General features: G+C 45.3%; 3 protein-coding genes across 6 annotated transcripts in view; 1 reads left to right on the top strand and 2 right to left on the bottom strand.

The window, feature by feature from the left end:
- Window positions 1–19,178, bottom strand: part of LOC105452594 (microtubule-actin cross-linking factor 1) — a 108,249-nt gene extending 89,071 nt beyond the window's left edge. For 2 of the 3 annotated variants that reach the window (XM_011693863.1, XM_011693865.1), the window contains exons 1-2: window positions 18,684–19,178; window positions 13,823–14,190 (exon numbers count right to left, since the gene is read on the bottom strand). In XM_011693863.1, coding sequence (XP_011692165.1) covers window positions 13,823–13,991 — 169 coding nt within the window. In that variant the 5' untranslated portion in view covers window positions 13,992–14,190; window positions 18,684–19,178. Of the gene's footprint in view, window positions 1–4,356; window positions 4,622–13,822; window positions 14,191–18,683 lie in introns of those variants that run through there. The other variant, XM_011693862.1, reaches the window with a different exon arrangement.
- LOC105452597 (venom serine protease 34-like) overlaps window positions 1–22,104 on the top strand; it is a 77,623-nt gene that overhangs the window by 46,994 nt on the left and 8,525 nt on the right. Inside the window, exon 1 of one of the 2 annotated variants that reach the window (XM_011693869.1) lies at window positions 7,065–7,276. The exons of the other annotated variant lie outside the window; for it this stretch is intronic. Within the exon in view, the coding sequence (XP_011692171.1) occupies window positions 7,246–7,276 (31 nt within the window). The 5' untranslated portion in view covers window positions 7,065–7,245. Of the gene's footprint in view, window positions 1–7,064; window positions 7,277–22,104 lie in introns of those variants that run through there. 2 annotated transcript variants of the gene reach the window in all.
- Window positions 19,554–21,321, bottom strand: LOC105452595. The gene is made up of 2 exons (XM_011693866.1): window positions 21,081–21,321; window positions 19,554–20,225 (listed from the first exon to the last, which is right to left on the bottom strand). The coding sequence occupies exons 1-2, from the start codon at window positions 21,253–21,255 to the stop codon at window positions 20,086–20,088; spliced, it is 315 nt and encodes a 104-aa protein (XP_011692168.1). The 5' UTR covers window positions 21,256–21,321; the 3' UTR covers window positions 19,554–20,085.

The raw sequence follows: 22,104 nt of genomic DNA, 5'->3' as shown, positions 1-22,104 counted from the left end.
GCACAGCGCGGGGAGAGGGGCGAGAGACACGTAACCACGGGGTATTAACCGACAAGTTAAATGACGGAGCGAAACTACGATATTACGACTGTGCCTGCCTCGCGATCGCCTGCGCGCGCGCTATTACTTGCCTATGTGCATACACGAATACCGCAATAGCCAGGTAAGAGAGCTAGGCTGAAGAGCTACATACGAGTGGCGTCTCTCCTCGGCGTGTATCCTCCGCGAGCGAAAGTTTCGCGATGGCTCTACCGCGGTTAAAGAGAGGCTGAAAATTACATTCGACAGAAGATTCATCAAAAAAACAAAAAGCCCAGAGTGGGAGGGAGAGGGGGGGGGAAGGAACGTTCCCTCGTTCGAGCAAAGGAGGAACCAGCGCCAACGAGAGGAAGGCACGCGCGCGCGCGCGCTCGTATCTCGAGCGGCATAACGCGGGCTACACGGAGGCCGGCTCGGCGGCATTCTTGCGCCAAGTCGCATAACGGGTCCGCAGTCGATCTCGGCCCATTACTCCCGGGGGCCCCAGCGCGAAGTTACTCCCTCCGCGATCAACCTTGAAGGGGACTCGGGAGGCCCCGCCGAGACTAATCGAGTCGCGCGGGTCCCCGGCGCGGATTACGAAAAAGTGTTACCTACCCACGCACCCCGTGGATCCCCGTGCCTTCAATTCCGTATTTTCTGCGCGATCGACGCGTGTATGGATGTTTCTCGTAGGACGCGAGTCCGCTCGGCGCGGCGGCGGCCGTGGTACCCTTGAAAGGGCGTCGGCTCTCGCCACGCGATGAGTTACGTACATAGTCACATGATAGGCGAGGGGACTAAGCGGCGAGAACGATTAAGGTAATGAGAAACCGGAGGATCGATTTCAAAGGTAGGCAAAAGGTAGGCGGGAGGCTGACAGAGAACAAACACGTCGCTTCCTGAAGCAGCTCCGGGCGGGCTCGTCTGAACGTGACGAAGTGTGAATAAAAAAAGTTTCATCGTTATAAATAAAATACTTGAGAGTACGGTATATGAGAAAATATTTTTTCTCATTCAATAGCAAATCGATTTGAATCTTATTTCAATCTAAAGATCTCTCTAAAGATCGTCTCAAGAAGAATGATGTGCACGGAATAATTGAAGGTGATACCCTCGGTCGCGATCAGGCCCTTAAAAGGCCGCGCGACCCACAGAGAGTACGTGGGTTTCTGGCGCGAGATAACGAAAGATACGAAAGTGTTGTTCGCACGGATGTCACGAGCTACATACCGAGAGCAGGTAGCGAGTTTTTCCGCGCGCCGCGCCGGCGGAGGCGTAATCTGCGCGCGGACACGGACGTGCAACGCGTTCGATTCAACAATGCAATCGCCGCCGACACGTCGAACGGCCAATGGGTGGAATCACGTTTATTCTTACCACGGAGTACCGGCTAACAAGTGTACAAATAAAGAGTGACCGGCAAACCGTGAGAATTAGAGATAAAGATGTGGCGGTCGAGCAAACTCGAGAGATTCCTTACGGACGATCGTCACTTTTCCATCTTGTTCGGGAGGAAGTTACGCTACAACTGCTGACTCACAGTTTCGTGTTTTTTTTTTCCTTGGTATTATTGCATTATCCCAAAATTCCCTGCGGATAGAATCGTCTGCCGACGAACGACAATAAAGTTCCTATTACCATGAAAAGTGAATTCTACCTGCTGACGCCGCCAAGAATGGGAGGACTCGTTTAGGCTCGTCGAGTCTAGTTTCGAGAGTGTGGAAGGGACCGGTCGCGGCGCGTATAATATTTAGCCCGAAAAGTCGAACGAGCGGCCAACCTGTGTTTGCCTAGACATGCCCGCCCACACAATCGAATCGCACCTCTTTCGCACTGTTTACCCGACGAGCGCACGAATCCGCGAATTCGTCTCCCCGGTTGACCGTAAAAGGACGTTGTAAGTCGTTGCAAGTCGAGTCGTCAATGTTGTTTCCCCCCCCCCCCCTTCCATCCGGAGTGTCGTTTACCAGGAGACGATGAGTTCATGCCTCGCCAAGGGGCAAAACCGAGGAAACACAACCGGTGAATGATTTCATCCCATCGAGAACGCGTCATTTACGATAATTCGCATTCGTTAGGCGTCGCGGTGCGTTGAAAAAGTAACTTGCCGTGCAGGTAGAAAAGCGAGAGCCACTCGAGAGACATTAACGAGAAAGAATGAGATTTGGCGATGAGTAATTCCGTTTACAAAAAAGGAATAATAATAGCGCAGGGAACAGCTGCCACATATACAGCCTGTATAAATTAATTCGAACGAGCCTTAGAGACAATCTCTCCTCGCAAATGGACATGAATGAAATAAAATTACCCATTGATTTTAAATAAAAGACTACATAAAAAAAGATATTTCTTTTCCCGCATTCAATTGCAAATCGATTTAAATTTATTTCAATCTAAAGGCATATCGATCGATCATGTATCAGTCTTTCCTTTGTCAGCAACGCGAAGCAAGATATTTATGCCTTTGATGAATGTTGCATACCAACTAGAAACTCATTAAGATTTCCGCCGTTGAATACCTCCGAGAATAATTAAGCCTCGAGAATAACGATTATTTATGTACTTACTTCTGTTGTCTCTTAGTTAAGTAAATTTGCCGAGCCGGTGCTGCGCCCGGTACTCTACTAGGCAGTGCCAATTCAAGTAAAAGTTTCGCGATCCAACCAAATTAAGAAGTCGCGCGCGCGCGCGCGCGCGCTGCTCGAGAGCCGGCGCGTGAGTAAACGCACGGCGCGGCGGTTTTAAATGTGCTCCCGGTGCACGCGTCTCCGCCTCGACCAGTTTTGTCGTGCGACTTGTCGACTCGCGTTGCTCCTCGCTCTCGGGCTGTCTATTACATAATCGTCGTCGCGTTCGATAAAAACGACTTTCTTCTTATCCCACCGCGGTCTGACTCGCTCGGCGGCGGCGACGGCGTCGGGAAAATTGTTCGAGCGGCATCTTTTCCGACCTGACATCGACAAACTGACAAGAAAGAGCCCCTCCCTCTCATTGCGTTTACATGAAATTTTAAGTATTTCCGATGACGACAGAGTACCCTCTTTAACGTTATCTTGAAGTCCGTGTTTGCGCCGCTTATTAAGCATACTATAGGCAAATTACCTGTGTTTTTACCTCGCGCGGTATCTCTGCCATCTTGTATTTATCCGGCTTACGCCGGTATCGATAATAACAGATAAACACGCAACTGATAGCCAACAGTATGACGTTATTGTTGATCTTTTAGTAGTAAGAACGTTTACTTATTTATACTCCTTTGAAACGTTATTAAATTTTCTGACGCGGAGTTCACGATTTTTTTTTTAATTTCAGGAAAAAGTCTAATTGTATAGATAAAAAAAATTAAGCAAATCTTATGTGTGTGAAAGTTTCCATGGAAATAAAATTAAATTAAGTTACGCGAAGATCAAATTTGATATTGTCTTCAAAGAATACATCCTTTCCGTCATAATTAACTTCTTACGTGCGATAAAATCTATGTAGGTAAGCGTCACGACAGATATGTACAACGTGTAAACCACGCATCAATTTAAAAGCCGACATCACAATTCTAATGTCAATGAAGCATTCCGAGCCGATAACAGGTATATCGAGCACGCACGAGCGATAAATGATGAGCGAGTGGAAAAGTCGACGTACGAAGAAAGAGGCGTATTCGTTGAAATCAAATGTATTATCGATCGAGAGAGAATGAGAAAGCACAGAAGGGTGGTGGAGGGAGTGTCGGAACTGCCGTGATTATACGAGGCGTATGAGTCAAACTAGATGCCTGGCGTTGCTGCCAAGCCGCTCGGGATATTTTCGCAATTATAGACGTACTTCGATGACCAGTCGAATATCGTTCCGCAAATTAGAGAAAAAGATTAAACATTAAAATCGAGATAATAATGCGTCTCGATAAATTTACTTGTTTCCCCGACATGGAAAAACGTACTTGACCGCAATTGTATTTTCTGCACCATCGCGAGTAATCGGAAAGGACACTTCCGCTGCATATTCACAGCACGAGACTCCGAACTTAATCGAAGTGATCGAAGCAAAGAGATCTCGATGGTTGATAAATCGATAAAAAAAAAAAAACCTCGCGGGTTCTCTCCGTACACGTGTCAATCACGAGGCAGAATTCTCGCGCGTCATTATACTGAGCCGTCATAAAACGACGGCGTGTTTTGAAATTTCCCGTGAAACGCCCGTATCGCGTTTATCGCGGCTGATAACGCGAGCGTTAACAGTTCGATTCGCGGTCGAAGCTCAGAGAAAACGTAGGCGTTTAACACACCGCGAGGATTCTGCGTCGTCGTTACCGTCACTCCGGGGCCGCTGGCCTGTACCTACTAGACTAGAATAATGTCACTGACACCCGCGTGTATGTACGAACGCAACACACCGAGGCCTGGAAACGCGGAACGAGCGGGCGGCCGCCGCTGCTGCTCGCTCTAAACTCTCCGCGCGCGTCGTCCGGCGCCCGCGCACAGTTCACTATACTCCTCGTGCCTCGCGGAGAGGAAACACACGCGCGACACACGGGCGCGACGACCGACCGGGCGCTTCGAAACGTGGCACTGCGAATTCTCCTCTCTTTCTCTCTCTCTCTCCGTCTCGCGGAGCGCATATATACGAACGGTATGTATATAGCTCTCTCTCCGCGGCGCGCCGGCGACGACCGACGATGACGGCGATCGCGAAGACGACGGACGGCGGCGCCCGTTGACGAAGCCCGCCGTTGTATCCGGAGCGGAGCGGAGAGTCGCGTCGCGAGCCAGGTGTTGGAGCGACGAGGCGCGATAGACAGGAGAGAGAGATAGAGCCAAGCGCAAGGACGGAGGCGGGCAACGACGAGAGGAGCGGACAGGGACACGCGTTGAAGTGGGAGAGAAAAAGAGAGAGAGAAAGAGAAGAGAGACTCGGGGAGAGAGGCTATACAGAGGCAGAAAGACGGAAGGACAGAGGAGGGAAGGGAGGCGGGGGGGAAAAAGAGAAAGAGAGAGAGAAAGAGAGAAAAGAGCGCACTGAGAATTGGAGAGGACGCGGTATGTCGCTCCGCCGTGCAGGCCACGTCGCCTCGGAACGCAGACTGCCGACGCCTGGACAACTGCCGCCCACCCGGCGGCCGGCTCTACCTCGAGGGAGAGAGAGAGACCAAAGACAAAGAGCGCGAGAGAGAGAGATCCAAGAAACGGGCCTGTCTCCCTCTTGCCTTCTCCTCACCGCGACGACCGTTCTCACTGTTCTCCCTCTAGCCGCCGACCCATCGGTTTCCCGATCGCGATCCTGCTCGCTTGCTCCTGCAGGCGGAAAACGAAGGAGCGCGCGGATACCCGATGAGGGAGTAGGAGAGGGAGTGTGAGACATAGGCCAGAAGAGAGGGAGAGGAGAATCGGGGTGGAGGGCGAGGGAGGACGAGGATCGCACCACCTCCTCACACGCCGATATCGTGCCGTGGAGGATAGGCTACACGCCAAAGGAGCCAGTAAGGCAGGTCACGGATCGGCAGGGGTATACACACACATACACACACACGTGAGGTGTAAGTTTACGGAAGTAGCGTTTTGTTCATATGTTTCCTCGTTCTTTCCTCCGCGCCATCAGGTCAGGATATTACTGTATTTTCTCGACCGGTCTCAAGAACGACTGCGGAGCAGAACTCCAAAATTTTAGCTAGCATGAGAAAAAAAATTGAGTATCTCGGAATTAGGTAAAGATGCAGCAAACGATTTGATTTCTCACTTATACACGGAAAGAACGATTTTGTTGAAAGATGATCTGAAAATAATTTTTTGTTGAATCATCAAAATAACTAGTTAGAATGTTAAAACTGATAAGCATATTGCTATAAAACGTTTTGATATTCTAGCAATCACTTTGACTTTTACACAAAATTATTTTGATTATTGAACAAAAATTATTTTCAGATCTGCGGGATTCAGCAAAATTGTTCTTTCCGTGTATTTTCATTCATATTAATAACGATATTAACTTTTAATTAAACGCGAAAGATAGAAGCTTACAAAATTAGTATAAAGTTCCTTTTCCGAGTTTATTTTGAATGATTCGATGAGTTATTTTTTACAATCAGATAACGTTATCATGATGTCGATTTAGAATCGTGCGCAAGACGTGCGAAAAATGCTTCGGCAAACGATATTCGTCGAAGAGGAGAGCAGCCGTATTTGTATCATAACGGGCGTCATCATTGAGGCATTCGCGCCCGATTATTCGGTCTCTAACGACGCTCTAGAGTTCGATCCGGAGAAGCACTCGCGGTCAAGTGGAAGATACACGTAGGGCCACCACTACTATTTTAGAGCACCGAGCGATCTTTTCATATACCCCACCCAGAAATACGTGCCCAGGCGGTTCTATAGGCGAATTGAGCGAGAGAAAGAGAAAGAGAGAAAGAGAGAGTTGTGGTCAAATCTTCCCGGTGGGGTCACGCGTTATTTCTCGCAGCCACGTAACCCTCGGCAATATGCGTATCTAGGGACGCTTAAATTGATCAGCTATTCCTACTTTAATCCAACGCGGAATGTATAGTTATAATCGCAACATGAAGGATAAATTACTGCCAGGAACTCGTGTAATAATCTTTCATTAGAAATAAACTCGAAAAAGGTACTTTATACTAGCAAGCTTTTATCTTAATTGAATGATTGATGTTAATATCGTTATTAATTAACGTAATGTAATCAAAAATTTCGTTATAAATTTAATTAGAAAATTTTACTTTTAAAATTTCGCGAACTTCGCGATCTAAAGAATTGAAGTAGGTTGCACTTAACGCGATTACAATATCAATAAGTTTACAAATGTCTTCAAGTTTTTGGGCTTGTCGTCAGCTGTTCAGCGTGTGTTGTCAGCTATTTAGTCCGACTATGACTTTTTTTAAATGTAACTCGCGTTTTATATACCTGGCAGCGACTTTAATTGGCATTCCTAACTGTACAACGATGGAGACCAAGATTACTCCAAATATATAAGTACGTCGCTTCACACATGACATCAGTCTTACGTTGAACGCTGATTAAATCCTGCAAATCCTCATTGCTAATATTAATTATCAAAGTGATACTACATTCTCAAACGTTAGTAATTTTAAATATTACACAGAATCTACGTAATCTTAAGACATCTATGAGTGCGCTTAAAATACATTCGAATTTACTGAAACATAAAATATTGTGCAAGTGTTAGATATTGCGACAGAGTGTCGACTGTCCGAAAAAAATGCGACAAAAATTTAAAAAGATTTCAAAAGGTAAGCTTTCCTCAAATTATGTAGGTCTTCATTTCGCAAGTGTTTTGAAAATACGTATATCTATCATAAACATTTGAATTTCTCGAAAAGATTATACACTTTCGGAAAAAAAAAAATGCACTCCGTACCGTGAATAAGCTTGGAGTGCAAAAGCTCAATGTGCAAAGTCAACCGCGGCAAAATCGAGATCGACGTGCGATTTGCAGAGTACATTCATGCGAATTATCAATGTGGCGCAGCCTGCAGCGATGACACGTCGTTCTCGTACGTGTCTTATCATATATCGAATAAAAGCAAATCTCGAAACTCACAACAGAATACAGATAAAAAGATAATCGACAAATCCGTATCAGCATTCTTTTGATTCTCAACTCGAATTAACTTCTATTTTCGTCCTATTTTTCTTGGAAAATAAGATTGACTCTGAAATGATTTCTCTGGAAGAAAACTTATCGCTGAGAGAGTCAAGAGTATCAACGGCCACTATACGATAATAATATTAAGGTGCGGTAAAATGGTTGCGGTATCGATGAGATGGGTGCAACGTTCTCGCGATACCCCGGTATCTCTCGCCGGTAAGGTAGATCCACCTCTGGTGTTAATTAAAAATTCTATTACAAAAATTGTAATATAAATTAAATATGTAATTCATGTATCTGTTATGATCTCTTTGTTTCCGAGTTAATGGAAGGAGAGTAATCGCAAATAGGATCTCACGTTTGTAAGTCGAACTGACTGGCCTGACCTTTGGCCTCTTCATAACGGTATTCAGAGCGAAATTTTTCGCTGTTTTAATGCAGCCTTATATTATTGTAGCTGTGCCATACTTTCCTAATATAAAATTAAAATAAGATTATTTTCCCCTATTTGTTTACATGAAAGTGAACATTCTAAATGCAATGTTCAATAAAGTTAAATAGTTCAAATGCAAAATTATTTTATAAGCCTCTTTTTAAAAAGCGATTCAATAGAAAATATTACATGAAAAAACGAATCGAAAAAACATATGGCGTGATTTTCCCCGCGTTGCAGTTATAATGTAAAATTAATTACAACGTATGTATCAATAAACAAGTCAGGATGAGCACCCCGGTATCATGAAGTATATGGCGGTTACATGGTATATTTACATAGCAACTGACACTAAGGAAACATGTGCAGACTGAGCAAGCGGCGAGCGGCATTCTAAAGTATCATTTGCATCTCGGAAGTATACAGAGACGAAGGATGTTTCGAAGATGTTTCAAAACATTAACAAAACAAAATTGCCTATAATTTGCTTAAATATTTAAACAATATTTCAGGTGTTTTTTTTGTAAAGAACGTACTATGTGAAAGGATTAAATAACGATATTAAATACTCTCTAAATGTTCACTCATTTGGAGTAAGATTCACTCCAAAAGAGTGAAAATTTACTCCAAAGAAGAGAAAGTTCACTCCAAAAAATTTAGAGAGTATATGTGATAGTACTTGAAAAAGATTTAAAACTGATAATGTTAAAAAATCTGAAAATAAACGCTCTCTCTTTCTCTCTCCCTCGGGGATATTGTTATGCAAGGTTGCTCCAGAACGCTAAAAGCTTTTATATGAGAGGCAATGAACCTAGTTTGCGTTAACTCGTTACTTAACATTTTTCCGCTTACGTGCCTACACACACGGCTTTGCAACAGGACGTTACGCGACGTTGTGCTACGTCGCGAAATATTCTAACGGTGTGCTGCGAATTATGCGGTAGTTAGTACTATAGGCAGACTAATACACATATACGTTCCTCACTTTTGGTAGAAATGAAAGAGGACGGGAAATGCCAGGACGTGTTTGCGGTTTTTAGAGCTCTCACGCGAATTATGGAGTCGCGCGACTCGAGTGGGTGATTATTGTCCACGGGTTAAATTTACATTAAGCCCGTGAGCGCGTTAGAAACGCAGCGCACCAGACGAGCGCGAGCGTCTCGCGCGTAAGTTTAGTCTGCACGCCCCGATGGAGTCCGCGCGTCTAAACAGCCACGCTTCTACGTTTACGCGTTGACATATGGGCCCACATGTGATTTTATGTGAGGATACTTGGAGAGCGCAATTCACTCTTCCTTCGTCGAGAGACTCGTTAAAAGCCGATTGCGATTGCAATATAAAATTTCCAATTTAATTAAATATCACTTTGTATCAAGTAACAAAATTACTCGAGCGTTTCTCTCTTTCTCTCTCTCTCAAAGAGCCTTCACGCCGCAAAACTCAAAACGGCCTTCTGCTACTCTCACGGGGAAAGTCGTCCAGCTGGCAATAATTAAAAGTGGAAGGCGCATCGCCGAGCACAGGCTCTAGGCAAGAGAGGCGAACGAAGGAGGCGGTTGATGGCGTATAGCCGGGCATCGAACCGTGACCCGAGCACCTGTTGCCGCCTCCACGGTCGCGGCTCAATGTGAACTGACCTAACTTGTCCCTACTTCCTACCTGCAGTCCGCAGGAGATAGAGCGATTCGACCGGCCGAACCGCACTAGACAAAAACAATGTCAACACCTTGAAGAATTAATCCGTGAAAACTTGGCGAGCACACCTGGACGCTAACATTTTATTGGATCCCTACAGTCATTAGATGTTTTGAAAATTATTCAGACGAGAATCTTTATGCGGAATCTTCCAATCAATTTTGTCGTATTTTATTAGGTCGAGAATAAAGACGATTCGAAAACATAAATAAAAAAAAACAGCAAATATTTCAGATAATACTCGGCAGTGCAGTTTATCTCCTTCGATTCGATAAGACTTCACAGTTAAATTGATAAATTACGTCAGAGCGTTTTCAATAAAAATTTTCTATTTCTTCGAATTGAGATTTCTACGATTTTTTTCGGTCAACGAGAAGAATTTGATGGATGATATACGGGCGCTATGACTAGACACAACTTGTAATTCAATTACGTAACAATGGACAGGTAGTTCCTGCATCGCATCATCGTCGTACAAATAGACGGCCACGAAACGTCACGCTACTGCGAAACGCGCGCTGACCGGCCTCATGACTAATAGCGCATAACAAACTTAAATTGCCACGGGCCATTAATACTTAACGAATAGATGCGTACGTGATACATAGGTTCTTAATACATCTTAGGCTATATAGCTACTGACTTACGCCGGCTGCACGCGCGCGCCTTCGCAAATTGAATTGTATATACAATCGCGGTAGGAGATCTAACATGTCAGTTGTAAGAGTCTTGAAGAATCTATCGCGCGAAGAAGATCCTCTCTCTCTCTATATACGTGTAAATTCTTCTTTATGCCTTACCGCTATTCATTCCCGGCGTTAAAAATCTATTTTTGCATATCCGGGCGCTCACGAATAATGAAGACTATTGACACCCACGCAAAACATCATGCACGTCCGAGATAATAATCAAGAGAGTCCGAAGCGTTGCATGCGGCGCGAGAAGCGCCGAAGAAAAGACGTCTGTGAGAAAAAAAATTATCGCGGTAAAACGATCTCTCCGATGTGCAACTCGATATTTACAAAATGCTCTCGGATTTCTCGCTTGGCACCCCCCGCGTTGAAGGTCGGATGCAACGATGTCGCGAAGTACGGAAACGCGATGGTTATTGCACTAGAATTTCACGATATTTTACAGTAAAAAAATGGCTCGTAATACGATCCTTAACTGCATCGACACGTGCTGCACACACAATTCGGAATCTAGACACTTTCATTCTTCGAAGAAACCAAAAAAATTGCAATGTTCTTGTTAAGAATTATTGAGTGAAAGAAAACGGAAGAAAGCATCGCACATTTACATTCTCCGTTGCTTTATTGTCAAGAGATGTAGTGAATTTTACGTATTATACTTGACAGAATTTCTGGTTTGCCTGCATGGGGCAAAAAATTACAATTCTTGTTAAAAATTATTAAGTAAAAGAAAACGCAAGAAAGCATCACACATTTACAGTTTTTATTGCTTTATTGTCAAGAGATATATTGAATTTTTACGTACACAGAAAGAACGATTTTGTTGAAAGATCTAAAAATTTTGCTAAAAACAGATCTAACAATAATTTTTTGTTGAATCATCAAAATAACTAGTTGGAATATTAAAACTGATAAGCATTGCTATAAAACATTTTTATATTCTAGCAATCACTTTGACTTTTACACAAAATTATTTTGTGTAAAAGTCAAAGTTTGTGTATTGAACAAAAATTATTTTCAGATCTGGATTTAGCAAAATTGTTCTTTCCGTGTAGGTACTTGATAGAATTTCTGTTTGCCTGTTTGGCGCTGTCTAAACATCGTTAGTCTCGCGAACGAGGGCGGTTCGCAGACAAGACTGCGCGTTGTCATATTAATTTCGAAAGTCCGCAGGTAACGCCTATATAGAACACCTTTAATGCATCAGGCCGACCAGCGTGCTCTTCCGTTACAGAAGAGCTATTAACGCACGCCGCTTCATCCATTATCCATTATATTTGACGTGACCCTAATCATCTTCTAGGACGAACAGAGTCGTCAGAAAACTAATCATACAATTGAATTCAGTGTACGAAGTGCTCGCATGTTATCGCGTGTTCACGAGAAGGGTCACAATCGTTGATCGGTACAATCTCCGTCAATCGGAGACAACATGTGACGACAAAATAGAAATAATAAGTACCAATGACTGCCAAAAAATAGTTGTGTAAATATGACTTTTATATAAATATAAGTTTATAATTATATACACACGGAGAGAATTCTTTTTTAATTTTAACCTGCAAATCATGTTAATTGTGGAACAATACAGTATTTAGGCAAATTTCACTGTGCTCTACAATAAGATTTTACAGTAAAATTTGCTTAAATATACTATATTGTCCCACAATTAACATGATTTGCAGAGTAAATTTAAAAAAAAATTTTCTCCTTATATACATATATATAATATATCATATAAATTATTATTATATATAATATAGTCATATCATAAATTGTGAATATTATTGTATATCCTATACATATAAAACGTGATAAAAATCTGGGCACGGCAAATGCCATTCTCAGAATAGTCAGCTTCTTCGTCAGAAGGAAGTGCACTTTTATCTAGTTTGAGCTAGCCTTTATCAGCTGTCTCATTCTTTCTCGAGCGGTAAATGACTGACAAAGATTCGACGAACGATAACGTTAGCTGACAATGATCACGAGATAGTACACGTTGTCTCTATGTACGAAGCGATCGTGAAGTTCGTGGGAGTGGAATTTGCATGCGAACGACACGGCCAGTGATCGGGCGTCGACGTCCCCGCCGCGGTATCAGATTACATTAAGGAGTGCACAGTGAATTTAGAATAGGCACTAATTAAATTATCTCGTAGCAAGAGACGAGTTTTAAAAGGACTCATCTCATTACGATGAATCATCAATGTCAAAAATAGGTAAACGAGAGAAATAATAAGATAAACGGAAAATTATTTACACAATTTAATAATGAATTGTATAAATTTAATTGTTTGGAAATTATTTTCGAAACTCTTGACGATTCAACGAACAACGATATCTCCTAGTTCTTTCTCTTTTCGTTCACATTTACGAAGCATTTGTCAAGCAATAACATCAACAATTGAACATCTCGTCGGCGGGGCCGGATAAGCCTGCACGTGGATTCGATGCCGGTCGTGCCGAACACATTCGCGGATGTTTACGGTACGTTGAATCTAAGTTGGCGGAGCATTTCGTCGACCGGGAGCAAGGCACACGTCTAAACAACGCTCAGCACTGTGAGGCCGCGACGCCGCGCGACGAGAAGAGAGCTCCGGGCGCGACCGTGCACTTGTGCTAATGCGCCCCGCTCGCTATATTTATCGGCGAGAAGTAAATAACCACCGGCTGAAATAAGCCCCGGCGTCGTGTTGTCAACGTTGTTATAAACGCTCTGACCCTACGAAAGCGCGCCGGAACGCGAGCGCATTAAGATGAATCAGCGACATCGGGGCAGCGTCTCTAAAACCCGCAGACTCATCGCGCATTTGCGCCGCATGAGTGCACGAATGCGAAGCCGGTGGAGAGGCGAGTCGAGCAGCTACGGCAAGATACTCCGTCTTACACGTTATACCTGGGCAATTTTTTGAGCACCCTACGTAGCTGAAGCACGATTACATGCTTTCACAACCGACGATCTAACGATCTGCCTTTGTTCAAACTGAATCAGCGGGAGTCGTTTTCATGTGAAAGAAATCTCGATATCTTGAGTCAATTTGTTCTACACTCGACTGTGGATCAAACGTGGAAGGATCGTGAAAGTAATCGCGAGCCTTAAAAACCAGTCACACACAAATCGCGAATGGATCGAGTTGCGAAGCCGCCGCTGCGATTTCACGTAACGATCGCTCGCGCGTAAACTTTACGAAGTCCAACGTCTCTCCCGTGTATCTCTCGCGTCGAGGACGCACGCTTGTCGGATAGACGTATAGAAATAATACGCCTGGGTATCTCCCGGAATATCCCCACGTAGTCATACCGTACAGGCATCATGCAATTAAGGTAGGAAAGCGGCGGTCGATGCCGCGATATTTGCGGTACTCACCAGCGATTCGCAACACCGCCCGGTCGGCGGGATCGAGCTGCAGGATGCTCAGGGGCTTGTCCTTCGCCCATTCCTTGAGGCTGCCGTCCAGCTCGAACTCCATGATCCTCGCAGCCCAAGCCGTCCGACGATTGCTTCTCTTACACCATACTCGGGCGCCGCGCCGCATGCGTCCTCTCTCCAGCGCGCCGTCGCACGATGGCAATGTCCTTTTACGCGCCGCTGCTACCACGACAACGCTGCGTCGTCAACAACTCGCGGTCGTCGTTTCTCGGCATTATTGTTTACATCTCGCTTGCGCGACACCGAACACCACCGCGGCTCCACTCGTCGCGAAACACGTGCGTCCCGACGCACGTGCGCGTCCACTGCGGAAAACATAACACTTCATAAACCTTCTGTCCCCTCTCTCTCTCCTTCGCTCCCTCTCGCGCATACGTTTTCGCGCCCGCGCGGATCGCGTTTGTTTCATCGCGTCGTGCGAGTTGCGAGTCGCATGACGAGACAATTAAAACCGGAAAGAAAAACAGTACGGGCTAGTACAAGGGATATAACACATACGCTCCCACTTCGAAAACGCGGCACGGAATGACGTTACTTCGCTGCTAGTTTTCACCCTCTATTAGAAACTCTAGCTCGCCGGAGGGGGAGGAAAATAGTCGGGAGAGAATCCACGAGGGTTGCGAGGTCACGAATCGTCTATCACGCGAGCGATACATGCTCATAGAGACCGCCGTTGGATGACGAGGGCGTCTGAAACGGCCGCGCGGTTTCCGAGAAACTCTGTAGCTACCTAGGGGACGAATTGAAAATAATGCCGGCTATCTTGAGATCGCGGCACGCTGACGGCCTTGACGAACGAACGGCGACACGTGTGGACGAGTAAAATTATTTCGACTGTTGTGTATTATATTCGATAGAGTATTTGAATAGAGAGCGTTATTTCGCAATTATTTAAGTAAATTTGACATCAACATTTTTTTTGAGGCCGCAAGAATCATTCTTTTCGTCTGATTAGTTGGATCATGTAGATCCCCTACAAAACTCCAATTTAATAAACGTCAATATCGGAAATTGCTTACTTTGAATATCAAAAGCACTGTGTTGTTCGATGTTTTCAGTACTTAAAATAAGTAATTTCCAGGATTAAAGTGGCCAGCATTAAAATATTTGATTTAAACACCAGTGCTTTTATAATATTCAAAATAAATTTATTACTATCTTCGAGTATTAAATCTTTGTTAAGGGAATTGTAGCCACCGCGAGTATTCACGCTATTTTCTCACGTATCGCGTACATACGTGGTATTTCTCTGATATAAGCCGCTATGGAAACTCTAGCTGGTTCGTTTGTCGTCAGCTTATCCGTGCATTGACCCTATCCGATATCTTCACAAATGTGGCCAAACCTATCAACTTCTATTCGCATTACACGAGGCATCGAGCTTCCGGAATTCGCTACTCACGCACGCACGCACGCACGCACGCACGCACGCACGGGTACCGTTAGATTTTTCTTCAAACAATCAGAAGCGAGAACCTGTATCGGCCATGCGATTTACGTGCGATTAACGTGCGACGCGGTAACAAAAGCCCCCCTCCTCCCCAACCCCGGGTGAGTTTAAAATTGTATCAAACGCGGCATTAAACAAGGCCGCCATTAAGGCGCACTCTCGTCCACGAGAGAATCGCGATGAATGGGAAGAGAGGTGCAGCGCGCACGAATGAAACTGTAATTAAGAAGCGGAACACCGCAGCGGCGCGCGAACTCTCCGGGAGGCTCTCCTCTCTCGTTCCTTTTCTCTCTCTTTCCCGCCGCAACGCTTTCGACGACGACGCGACGCGGCGCGGCAGCGCGGATATCCGTTCCACTTGCGAGCTTCGAGCGGCTTCGATTCGCGCGAAATAACGCCGGTTCGGAACGCGAAATTGGGCGGTAACGAGAGGCGCGTCGAGAGATGCCAAAGTGTCGCGCGCGTGTGGGATATTTTTTCGCGCGAAACCGTATTTCTCTCTCCTCGGCGTCATCCGATATAATATCCGGTTTGAAAAAGAAAATCGACTTCGCGGCGCATTCGGGTAAGGCGTGACACAAATTCACGAGATACCTAGATCGCGCTGGTAGATTCGCGCTTCCTCCCGCCGTGCAATTAACGCCGCTTCCGGTTGAAACCCAACGAAAAGGCTGCCGCGAGTCACAAGGCGCACGCGCGCGCGGCGACGACGGTTTACAATAGTAAGCTTTACTTAAAGACGGAGTCCCCAGCGCGATCTGGTTTTACGAGCGAGCCATTAAAGAACTCTCTCACGAGGGTGCTCTACGCGGTATTATAACCGGTCGCCGACGAAAGCTCCGCATCTGGCCGCGCCTGACTCGACTGCTGCGCTCGCTTTGCTCGAAAACGGCACCGACGGCGATACACGCGCGATAAAAGATAGGGTCGACTCGTGTCTTCTCGTAGGACGTTGTTACGGTCTTAAAGTTAAATTTTCTCAGCGCTCGTATTCTCATCGCGTATCATCCGGCTCGGCGAGCGCGGCTTTCATCTCTGCAACGTCGAACGCGAGCCGCATGCCGAGCGGAAACAGGATTGTTTAGCCTTAAATGCGAAGAGGCCCAAGAAAATGATGTATACCGGTCTACTTGCAATCCCCGATCACACTCAGCGCTAGAAAAACCGGTACATTTTTACCTCTCGCTTCAAGAATAGAAAGTAACGAACTGAATGTATGGAGACGATTTCAATTTAGAGCTACGATTTTTTTACGCTTCACAGCAAATCAGTTCTCTTTTTATATTTTCTTTCATTTCATATTCTCTGTACGAGAATATGAAGTAAATACTTTTCACGAGACACACGTGACAATGTTTTTCTGTACACGATCTAAGTATATCTAATAACTCGGACAACATAAAATTCAGAATCGGGACATCTTAAAGATATTTTTGAGAGACAGTTAAATTTTAAGACGTCTCTTAAAGACTTATGTTCTGATTTTAGACGTCTTGAAGTCTTATGTTCAGATTTTAGATTTGTCTGGGATAAATCTGATATTATTTGAATTTACTATCGCAATAAAAAGAAGTCGAAACGAATGGATTTCAAATAAAGATTACAACGTTTCCATAACAAATTAGAATATTTTTCGATATTTGTTGAAATAAATTAGTATATTTTTCAATATTCATTAAAAAAACATACTAGTCATATATTATCTCTTTTGCAAAAATCATCCGAAAGATTTATCACTCTAGAAGAGAAATATCTCTTTCGACTGTTATCGGCTGTTCCGACAAATAAAACCCGCAATAAATTCGTCGTAACGAGCTTCGAAGACACGCGTCTGCCATAACTGTATAGTCAGTTGTAGTCTTTCCTCGGAAAAGTGAATACAGAAGTTAACTATACATTATTAAACGTCGCCGCTCATCGATCGGTTGACGAGCTCTCGACGCCACTCGTTCGTCGCCGATTTTTTTTTTGTTTTTTTTTTCGGAAAGTCCTATTTGCCTCGCGAATGTTATATAGGTCGAGGGTTGCGGCGGCGATAAATTTCGTCGGAAGGTCGGAAGGCCGAAAAGTGAAACCGTAAACCGGTATCGATCCGAAACTTTTAGAGACCGCCGCGCGCGATGTTTCGAAAACGGGCGAGCGATACATACGCAATCGGCCGAATTAATTAACGAAGAAATCCGACACGAGAGTGGTGTACCGGCCGCGAATTTTATCGGCGTCCCAGCCTATTTTCGATCGCTGCCTTTCGCCCGTTTTATCACCGCGCTATCGCGTTACGCTTCCCACGCATTCAAGGTCCGTCGATTGCGTAAAAATTGAATATCGCCACGGCGTGTGTATACCTGCGGCGCTTAGTCAGCTAAGCGGCCCTACTTCTACCCAAAGCAAACTTTGCGAAGCACGAAAAAAAAAAAACAGCGTAGAAACGCGCAGGCAATCCGCACTTTCGCAACGTACTCTCCTGCCGCGCTCTACGCAATCGCGCGGCATTAGTAAATAAAGCGGCGTTAGTCATATTCGTTTTTATCAACGTCCTAAATCTTTCCCCCTCCGTCCCGTCTTACTTTAAACGTGCGCAATCGAATGTAATTAAGACCAGGGGAGAAAGTGGAAGGCCGGAGAAAAGAGGAGAGTATCGGTCGACGCTGATGGACGCCGTTCGCCGAAATTGGATCTTCCTCATCGACTTTTTCGAGAGAACTCGCGCACTTTCTTTTCACTCACTTCCGCACTCCACGCGGCGATATAACCGCGACATTACTTACGCGAATGGCACGCTCGCGCTAATCAAAACGTGCGCGCTGCCGCGATATCGTCGTAACGCTGGATTTTCGCACCACGCGACGATCGCGAGACGAGCGGAATTGCGAAAACGACACCGCGAATCTGCGGATTCGGCAGGGGGAGGGGGGAGGGGAGGAATCGAATTGAAGACACTTGTCGCGCGGCGCAACGGTAGCGCGTCGTCGTCGCCGTCGGCGACGTAACCCGAGACACGTCGTGGCGCCGCGATACGCCGCGGCGTTTTAATGCCAGCTAACCTCCTAGCCGCTCGCGAAGTGTAACGAGGATTCTACTCGCTTCCGGCGTTCGCGCTTCGCTCCGCTCCGCGCTTCCTCCCGCACCACCACCGCCGACGCTCGGAGCGTTGGCGTTAACTATACGGGCGGCGGTAGGAGCCACGCGACGGTGACGATTTACGCGTGCCACGCGCAAAGGGAAAGAGCGAGGCGATAGAGAGGAGGGAGACGCGACAACGGACGTCCGAGAGAGAAAGAGAGAGAAAGAGAGGAGAAAGAGCGCGAGCGAGGGACGGGAAAAGAGAGAGAGAAAGCGGGGGCTTACAGGGCTGAAAACAATCCCGTCGCACCTCCTGCGCGACGTCCTCGCCTCCTGGTGGTGCACCACCGCCGCTTCCTCACGGCGTCCGCGAGCGACGCCGGCGATCGCGAAGCGCGGGGACGGACGACGATCCCGGTCGGTCGATCGGCCGACGATCGTCCGTCCGGACGGAATATACGAGCGAAAATCGATTGTTTCCCCACCGGTGCACCGGGAACAACGGCGGGCACACCGAGGAACGGAACGAAACGGGTGACTCTCACGCACACCGACGGCGGCGACGGCGAGTGGCGACGACGCGACACTTCGCACTCCTCCGCACCGCACGAGCCAGCCCCGGCAAGAAGGCGAGCGCGCGTCCGCTGCTCTCGGCCGCCACGGGGATTAACGCCTCGGACACACACGCGCGCGACGATCGCGACCTAGCCACCGGAATCGTCGTGCCCGCTGCTGTAAGCCTACTCGCGAGCGCGGAGCGCGCGCGCGCCCCGCATTATCCCGGCCTTATCGCGCCACGATTTTCGCGTCACGAATGCCCGTGTAGACCCCCGGTTGTGCACACGGACGACGGACGACGCGCCTAGCAGACGACATTTTGCCTGTGCGCGAGCGAGCCCGCCCGAGGCGCGCCGGAAACGGCCGAGTCGCGGCTGGACAGGGGCGGCCCGAACGTACCGCCAACATTCAATTCGAATCCTCCGCCGTTCGCGTTCGGATGTTTCGATCGATATTTCAGAGAACCCCCGCAGCGTAAGTTAACAGCGCGCGTCAGGCTTCAGGGGTCTGCCTACAATTCTTCACGTCGTGTGTTTCAATTTTTTTCTTAATATTTCATTCTGTTATATCTATATATTTGAAATTTATTTTACTCCAATTTATAATCTTATTCTATCGCATACAAAAGATATTTTTGTATCTCTTGCATTGTACATTTCTTGCGTATTTCGTGGCCTCGTTCTCTATAATTGTAGGTCAAATAACAAGGAATTAAAAAAAAAGTAGATTGCTATTTAAACCTACTTGCGATAAATATATTTTCAGCGACGCCGAGTCTCTTATCTCGAGTTCAATATCGAAAACTCGTTCCGGCGCGGGCGCCTCGTTTCCTCTCGCTGAATCGTTCGGTATCAGGAGCGGATCCGCCTCAAGTTCATCGATCACGCATGCATACATACATCCCGCGCGAGAACTAGTTTCTCGAATTAATATATGCGCGTCGTAACCGGGCGACGCGACGTAACCGGCGCGGCGGTTAGCTCTAACCAGCTCGCATTTTTACGCGACCTCTCGCTCGGCGCGTGACGTCATGGCACGAGTAGCACAGTAGCGTAAAGCAGATCCCTGTTGACTGCGAAGTATACGAGATCCATCGAGCCGCGCGATGAGGAGATCAATATCTCTCGAATTATCTCGTTAATGTCTTTTCATCTCTTTCAGACAATTGTTCGTAATTAATTTCCGATAAAAATCTCATCGCGAATGCGATTCTGTAGGAAGAATGATTTCTATAGGGAACAATCTTTGTCGCAAATTCTTTATCCTCACCTGAAAAATTTAAAAAGTGAAACCGATTATAGCTTAATTGAAATTCTATACGTATCGGTATTAATTATCATTTTGGAATATCAACAAGATGGGTACTCAAATTTTGTAAAAGAATTCCCTGAAAATTCCCGGATTTTCCAGGAATTTTATTCAAACTTCCAGGTAAGATTAGAGAATTTTTCAGTACAGCTTTTAAAATAAATTAGACACTAAGAGTTTTAATGTATAGAACTTGATGCGTGAAATAATTTAATCTTCCATATGTACAATAGTTACATCTCCATACAAAATTTTTCGAACGTAAGATTTTGTATATGGAGATGTAACTACATATGTAAAAATTAAATTGTTTCACACACTGTTCTGCGTTATTAGACTTTTAATACCTGATTTATTATTTCCGGATTATCGTTTTTTTAGATTAACGAGTCTTTATATAGTCAATTTTAATAAATTAACTTTCAATATCAGGGGCCTTCGATATGAGGCCACGTTTGCTTTCTAAAGAGATAGAATTAAATTTAAAAGTATAAAATTCAAAAAATGTCTCCGAGTATCAGTAAAATTCCATGAAAATCCATGATTTTCAAAGGTAAAAATGAAATATCCTGAGAATTCCAGGTCTTCCCGGTTTTTCCCGGTAGTACCCACCCTGCGTATCAATTAATTAATATCAATCAATTAATTAATTACGGCTCTCCTCGATGCGCGAAACGCCGCGAGATCAAAATGGCAATTTCGGCCCTTTCGGGAGTTTAGCTAACGCTCTACAGAAATTATGACGGGTGTGCGTAATTGTAATAGTTAATTACAGAAAATGACAAAGTGTACGTATTTGATTAAGCGACACTTAACCTTGTGACGCGTCTCGACGAGAGAAGGTGCGAGATGCGCGTGGATTTCGGGCACGCGGAGGCAGAGGAATCGCTGACACAATAACGTAGACGCCGAGACGACGATCCTCGTTGCGCGTCACAGACGGCGTCGCCGAGCATCTCGACCGATCACTTGACGTGAGACTGTCTCGCATGCGCGAATTTGACGAAATTCGGACGACAAACGCTCGCGAGAGCGATGCAGAACGAGATCCGAACGCGATTCCGCGCTGCACCGTGACACGCGCGTTCCGCACACAATTGCGATTATTACTGCAGGTCGCAGTTCGAAATTTCTCGAACGGCGATATTGCGATATTCTCGAAATGGCGGGTCTCGCGGCGGCGGGCAATTGGATTGGCGCGTTTTGAACGCGCACGTAATACGAAATATTATTATTTATAAATACGTTAATTTTTACCACCTTCGTTTCTTCTCCTCTCAAAGAAATGCGTATATTATACACGGAGAGAATTTTCTTTTAAAATTTACCCTGAAAATCATGTTAATTGCGAGACAATATAGTATTTAGGTAAATTTTACTGTGCACTACAATAAATTTTATTGCGAAATCTTATTGTAATGCACAGTAAAATTTGCCTAAATACTATATTGTCCCGTAATTAAGATGATTTGCAGGGTAAATTTAAAAAAAAATTATCTCCGTGTATAATATACGCATTTCTTTGAGAGGAGAAGAAGCGAAGGTGGTAAAAATTAACGAGACGCAAACTAAATCGAATAAAGTTACTACTTTTGACTGACAGAAATCAAATATTTCGGCAAATATTGAAAATAATATATGAATTATTTCAAACAGCATAATTAGCGGCTAATTGCGGGACATTTTTAATGGAAAGAAAATGACTTTTTATTAACATTCCTCTTACGAGAGTGATAAACATAACTGCAAAGATTGCCGAGTAATCTTTGTCCAAAAACGACTTGACTCCGAAAGGAAATCGACTATACGAGCGATATAATAATAGGTCTGAAGTGTTTCC

Source organism: Wasmannia auropunctata, unplaced genomic scaffold (assembly GCF_000956235.1).
Source record: "Wasmannia auropunctata unplaced genomic scaffold, wasmannia.A_1.0 LD336028.1, whole genome shotgun sequence".
NCBI classification, from domain to species: domain Eukaryota; kingdom Metazoa; phylum Arthropoda; class Insecta; order Hymenoptera; family Formicidae; genus Wasmannia; species Wasmannia auropunctata.
Note: the sequence above shows the minus strand (reverse complement) of the source record. Positions and strands in the feature narration are given on the sequence as shown.

Excerpts from the sequence above, each read along its gene's own strand:
- LOC105452595 (XM_011693866.1), bottom strand. The coding sequence starts at position 21,255 with ATGCGAGACAGTCTCACGTCAAGTGATCGGTCGAGATGCTCGGCGACG. Across the intron at positions 20,226-21,080 it reads TCGTCGAGACGCGTCACAAG|GTGAGGATAAAGAATTTGCG; the intron begins GTTAAGTGTCGC and ends TAAATTTTTCAG.